The sequence below is a fragment of the Gobio gobio genome (genome assembly GCF_949357685.1).
Source record: "Gobio gobio genome assembly, chromosome: 14".
Lineage (NCBI taxonomy): Eukaryota > Metazoa > Chordata > Actinopteri > Cypriniformes > Gobionidae > Gobio > Gobio gobio.
Window position 1 is genome coordinate 18039939 of NC_137107.1, and position 6789 is coordinate 18046727.

The 6789-nt window shown below is 39.2% G+C and overlaps 1 protein-coding gene across 1 annotated transcript; it reads left to right on the top strand.

Moving 5' to 3' along the window:
• The first annotated feature begins 3413 nt into the window (after positions 1–3413).
• On the top strand, positions 3414–5167 carry adrb2b (adrenoceptor beta 2, surface b). The gene is made up of 2 exons (XM_079835350.1): positions 3414–3547; positions 3778–5167. Exon 2 carries the CDS (start codon positions 3788–3790, stop codon positions 5018–5020), a length of 1233 nt encoding a protein of 410 aa, XP_079691476.1. The 5' UTR covers positions 3414–3547; positions 3778–3787; the 3' UTR covers positions 5021–5167.
• The last annotated feature ends 1622 nt before the right edge of the window (positions 5168–6789 follow it).

A 6789-nucleotide genomic window follows, 5' to 3' on the forward strand; every position in this document is an offset into this window, starting at 1 on the left:
ACAGTGAAGCGCAACAGTTACTGTACGTAAGGTGCTCGACTGTGAAAGCCCCTGTAAATGTTGAAAATACCTTACGACCCCATGAGAACCAATTACCGTCCGAATAGGGCTTTAATTTGGTTTTCCCTGTTCGCTTCGCTTTTGTGTTTTCCTGTTTGCTTGTGCGTTTAGCAACAAACAAACAAAAATTGTCCAGGATGACCTACCAACATCTAACGAGCAGCTAAAAACCAGTTACTGTGTTCAAAACAGCTACCAGCTTCTGCTGTGTTTGTGTATTTCACTCATTCTCAAATGTCTCTCTCCTTTATAGTCGCTCTCACGAGCCTTGTGGTCCAGAGGTAAAATTTCAGTTTAGAGAAATGGTGCTGTTTAAAAACACCAGCTTATCAAGCATAAATTTACATTTATGCGTTTGGAAGACGTAACTTTATCCAAAGCAACTTACATTGCAAGGTACACATTTTACATTTGATCAGTTCTTGTTTTCCCTGGGAACCGCCACGCTCTATTGTTTGAGCTACAGGAAAGCTAATAAATAAGATATGGCTAAAAACTGCGAGTTATTTATACATCTCTGGTCGCTATTATTACTTTCATCTTAAATAACAAACATTGAATGGCTTAAGCTGTTGAAATTCCTATTTCCTATTTGTAAGCATGAGGAAAAAAACTGCTGCTATGTTTATCTGTCAACCATCATAATTTGCTTATGCAAATAAACTTATGCATTTCATACATGTGCAGGACAATCATTTAAGAGATACAGTCCCACATTTAAATGCAGTAGTCAAGTCACCTTTATATAGCGATTTTTACAAATACGTTTTTACAGGAAATTTGTTTCGGCTGTACAGCCGCTCTGGAGAAAACAGAGATGTCATCGTCCAGCTCAGTTCAGTTCTCATACAATGGTGTCAATGCAGGCAGAACAGTAATATAGTTGAATATTTAGTGTACTCAAATAAGCAAGCCAAAAGCCAGAGGTGACGTTAGCAAGGAACCAAAACTTCATCAGGTGACAGAATGGAGAAAAAACCTTCCAGTCAAGGGGTCAGTTCTCCTCTGGCCAATGAACGAACAGTGTATGATTATGATTCAGTAGTCATGCCCCAAACGTTATAGTGTGTAAGTGACTAAAGACTGTATAGAGCAGAAGCAAAATTCCCATAAAAATATGCAAGTTGAAGAAATCATAATGCTTTATATGACAGCTGTAGTTCCACCTTACAATTAAAAGAGCCATGCAGTGAAAGAAGCATCACAAATCTTAATATAGGGGCTGTACCAATAGAAGTCTCGCCTTAAAATTAAACGAGCCATACCCGGTTTCACAGACAGGGCTTAGATTAAGACAGGATTAAGCCTTAGTTCAATTAGGGCATTTAAGTAGCTTTTAAACGTGCCTTAGAAAAACACATTACTGGTGTGCATCTTGAGACAAAACAATGGCACTGAAATATTTTAAGAGATGTCAGTGCAAGTTCGTTTCAGTTAAAAGAGCGCAACCATGCATTTTAGTCTGGGACTATAGGCTTAAATCTTGTCTGTGAAACCGGGTCTGCTTATTGGTTCCACTAAAACGTGCATGTGAATTCGCCGGACCAAGTATTGCGTTATTTGAGTTTAAAAGGATATTTTTCCTTTGACGTGAACAATGTAAAATGTCTACTTGAATAATTAACCCTTTCATGCATGGTGTACACATTTGGGGACAGTTAATTTAACTCCATTTAGGGTTCATTAATCTTGGTAATTCTCTCCAAACCACTTGAGGGCAGTGTCAGTAGATTGACAGCAATATTTTAACAATGGCTACTGTCTTGTAACCCAAATATTCATTGCTTGATGACATCATTAATCCAAGATGGCTGACAGTGATAGCCATGTGCCAAATGCCTTAGGCATATCTGTGAAAAACTTTTACATAAGGAGGTCAATTGAGCTATAAAAAAATATTAGTATGTACGGTAAAGTATGATGAATATGTTAGTATTTTAAAAACTAAAATTTAGAGTAAAATGTCGTTTTTATACACCAAAAACTAACTGTCCACGTATGTGGACGTCATGCAACAGTGGAGTCAGATTGCATAAAGTCTGATTTCTGTAACCTGCTAGTATATCTGTTCTGTTTTTGCAAATATGTTTTGAATTGTCTTATATTGTAATAAAACAGACATTTAACAAACATATCAACATAAATAACCATTAAAAGTGACATATTATGGCATTAAATGGCAACTTTACACATACATACCAAGACAAATTTGCATTTTGCCTACCAAACAGGGACAGCACAGGTCAAGCACTCAGTTCAGAATAACAGAGAATATCCCAGAGGACAGTGTGTGTGACAGTGACCGCACTGATGAGGAGTGTGTGCCAGCAAAGCCCAGCCCATATTGCGATTAGGTGTCCACATATATGTAACTAGCATTAAAGTTCCTACACTCTGTGTTTTATCGTTGTTATATTGTAATATTAATGTTTTAAATATCTGAGCTGTTATGCATAGCATAAAATGACATCATAAAAGCACAATATTCCATATTGTCATCTGTGGCTTTTAGTCCCATTTTACGCCTCTGTTGCATGGTGTCCACATACGTGGACAGTTAAATAATTTTTAAATAAAACTGAATTTTGTAAAAATTAAAATGGATTTCAATTTTTGCATCATATTACAGTAATAAAAAGAATAAAAAAAAAATCTAGATAATGTTTTCCATAATGCATGCAGGAAAGGGTTAAGACACCAAGTGAGACACATTTTTTACATATTTATAAGAGGGTTGTTTTTATTCCCTGAACTATTGTAAGTGACAGTTATTAGCAGATACTAGCAGTACGATTTTTAAAAGCTACAGAATTGAATATCCAAAACCTCTCCAGTAGTGTAACCCAGAAAATGTTTAACACTGATGGATACAAGTATTGATCTTACACTGCGTAGTGTCAAAACACAGTGGGAATCTTCTCGAGGTACACAGAACATCCATATCACAGCAGAGATCGTTAAAAAAAAAAGAACAAAACAAGAGTTTCCAAGAAAAACAAGATCTATCAATCATAAATACAGGCCTATTTTATGTATTTTTCTTTTGTATTATTACATATTGCCTTGAATTGAATAATAATAATCCTTTTTATCCTGAAAGTAACATCAAATAGCTTATTTTTCTGTTTCTCTGCTTCTCTTTACAACTGTAGAGCTCTGCACTGTAAGGAAGATGTGCTCTGATTGGCTGCTGACAGTGTGATGTCATCACTGGCAGCTATAAGAGTCCAACTGATAGTGAGGAGCACATTTAGTCTAGTGTGTTCAGCCGAGAGTGCTGTGCGCATGTAAACAAAACACAGTTAGACAAAATGACCAGGTGATTAAGAGTGAAACCTATTGAGCGTATTCAATGTGAGAACACCATGTGAGACCAGAACACTTTCTAAGAGAAACACAATTCAAAAGGATTATTTTTGGATGCCTCACGGGAGTCCATGAAGAGTGGAATTAAGTTGGACGACTCTAAAACACTCTCCTGATTTTAGTAAGTGGATATTCTCTTCTGACACATTTAACATGCAGTAAAGATATTCTCGTAGGATGAATTCAGGTTGATTGTGGGACACTTTTTCCAAGTCATCTCAATGGCAAAAAGTGTCCCAATCACCCTGAATTCACTTTCACCTTTGAATGTACTTTCTATTCGCTTGTGCTCTTTGAAAAGCCTTCATTTTCAGGCTCTCACAATACTTTGTGTTGATTTTCCTTCCTCAGGTCAAAGCTCATGGAGGGAGAGGATACGCCGAGCACGGAGAACACCTCCCTGCCCATGAATGTTTCAGCCAGGCTAAACGATTCTTCTCTGGTGTCTTTGCCTGGCTACGAATTTAGCGAAGCAGAGGTGGTCTTAATTAGCATCTTAATGGGCCTTCTGGTTCTAGCCATCGTCTTTGGCAATGTGCTGGTCATCAGCGCCATTGTACGGTTTCAGCGTTTGCAGACGGTCACCAACTACTTCATCAGCTCCCTCGCCTGCGCCGATCTGGTCATGGGCCTCATGGTGGTGCCCTTCGGCGCATGCTACATCCTTCTCAACACGTGGCACTTCGGAAACTTCTTCTGCGAGTTTTGGACAGCTACGGACGTGTTGTGCGTGACCGCTAGCATTGAGACGTTGTGCGTGATCGCCCTGGACCGGTATGTGGCGATCATGTGGCCTCTGCGCTATCAGTCAATGCTTACGAAGCGGAAGGCCTGCGGGGTGGTCCTAGGGGTGTGGGCGGTGGCCGCCCTTATTTCTTTCCTGCCCATCCACATGGAGTGGTGGGTGTCAGACGAACCTGAGGCACTGAGCTGCTTGGAGAACCACACCTGCTGCGACTTCAACACTAACGCCGCCTACGCCGTGACCTCCTCCATCATCTCCTTCTACATCCCACTGGTCATCATGGTATTTGTGTACAGCCAGGTCTTCCGGGAGGCCCGTAGGCAGCTTAAGAAAATTGACCGCATTGAGGGGCGCATACGCACACAGAGCTTCAGCACCCTGGAGGGGAATGAGGTGAAGAACCGGAGGACCAAGTTCTGCATGAAGGACCACAAAGCTCTGAAGACCTTGGGGATCATCATGGGAACCTTCACCCTCTGCTGGCTGCCGTTTTTCGTGCTTAACGTGGTGGCGGCCATCTGGAAGATGGACAACATCATGTTGCCTTTCAGGATCTTGAACTGGATCGGCTACGCCAACTCCGCCTTCAACCCCTTGATCTACTGCAGGAGTCCTGAGTTTAGATGCGCCTTTCAGGAGATCCTGTGCTGGAGAGCTTCCCACCTACCTTCCACAAGAAATAACAAGGGATATATCTACAGCGGCCACAGCTGGCAAGTCCACACGAAGACCACCAGACATCGAGAGCCCTCGCCGGCTTGCGAAACAGAAATGGGTGCTGACTGTTTGACTACAGGTGCCAAAAACACAAACGGGAATTGTAATAAAGCTGTGATGTCCAACGTTTGAATATTCCCTTCGTATTTCCATCCCTGTCTGAGATATTTCTGGTCTCAGCCGCTTTTGTCTGTGACAAAACATCGTTTTTAGATGTTTTAGCCTTTGAACCGTGAAGGTTTTGCCTATATTTACACAATATTTATGATGGTCTGTTGACATACTGTGATACTTGTATTGAGTCAGAACAAATGGAAATGTTGGACAAATGAGGAAAGAAACAGGGTTTGAAAGCCAAGAAACTCTACCTCTGGATTCCACTTACTACCTCGAGACACTGTTCACGTCTCAACTGAGACCTGCGTGGATAGTTAATTCATAATTTATTCAGAAATGCCTCAGCTTACAAACCAAGAGTCTGGATTTGTGCCGTACCATGCGGATTTCAGATCTCAAACGGGTGTCTTATACCAGACAGACTTGTTACATTCCGTTAAATTGGGCTCACTGAAAATACCAGGGTCTTCGATATCTCTGAGCCCTCCTCCAGTCAGAGGAAATATAACTCTCTGATGAGGGGCAACAGGTGCACATTGCCGTCTGTTCTATAACCAGCTGTTCTTGTTGAAAGGAAAAAAGCGAAGGAGCCAATCAGTTCTCTCCAACCCCAGCACGTCAACCTTCCCCCGTTAACATTTCCACAGGGAACTCGTTTTAAGGTTACAGCAGAAGCTGTATCTATAAAGGGTCATGTTTATAAAAGTAAGTACGCAAGTCTACATTCACAGCCTGAGTGGCACAATAATGATGTTATATTTAACACGTCACTATGTGCAATGAAGGTGCCAATAATTCTCATTGCTTAACAATATTTAAATGTAGAGTATGTCATTCTTGATGCCATATCAGCATCCTAATTTCAGGAATACAACAACTTCTGGCATCAGATTTATTGGGGTAGGTTTTCATAACTGTTTGTACTGTTTACAGATTCCTGAACAAACAGTCCTTTGGGCAAACAGCACAAACTCACCTGATATTGATCTGATGGTTGTTTATTTCCATCTGTTTAGTTTTATATAATAGCCCGGGCAATGCACTTGATTATGACAGAAACGCTACTGGAAAATATCTGACATTTCAAAAAGCTGACAAATGTACGTTTACGCAATGGCCCAGTGTTGTGAGCCCCCTTCCTGTGTGTGTGTGTGTGTGTGTGTGTGTGTGTGTGTGTGTATGTATGTCATGGGAATTTGAGAAAGGCATAAAGACAGCTTATGTGGCTGTACAGACCTCAGTCCATCGTTGCATTGCCATATATATATATATATATATATATATATATATATATATATATATATATATATATATATATATATATATATATATATATATATATATATATATATATATATATATATATATATATATATATATATATATATATATATAATTATTTATTTATTTATTTATTTGCCAGGAATAAAAACAAGGTTGTGATGGATAGATTCAAATAATTATATTTAGGAATTTAAGAATTCTAGTCTCAATGAACAACTGGCTTATTTTTAAGCTGGCGAAAGATATTTGCCCAAAAAATTCGATAGTTTTGAAAGCTGTGAGCGTTGAAAATTATGATCTAGGACATATATGCAGTGCATGCTATTGTAAAGACTGTAAATCTATGCTCACACATCCTCAATTTCATCACCATAATTCAGTATGGTGTGTCTCAATATATATATATATATATATATATATATTGAATACATTGAAATATATTAAGTATTTCAAATATATATCCAGCATTGTTTATGTGAAATACGTTCTTTGGGATAAAA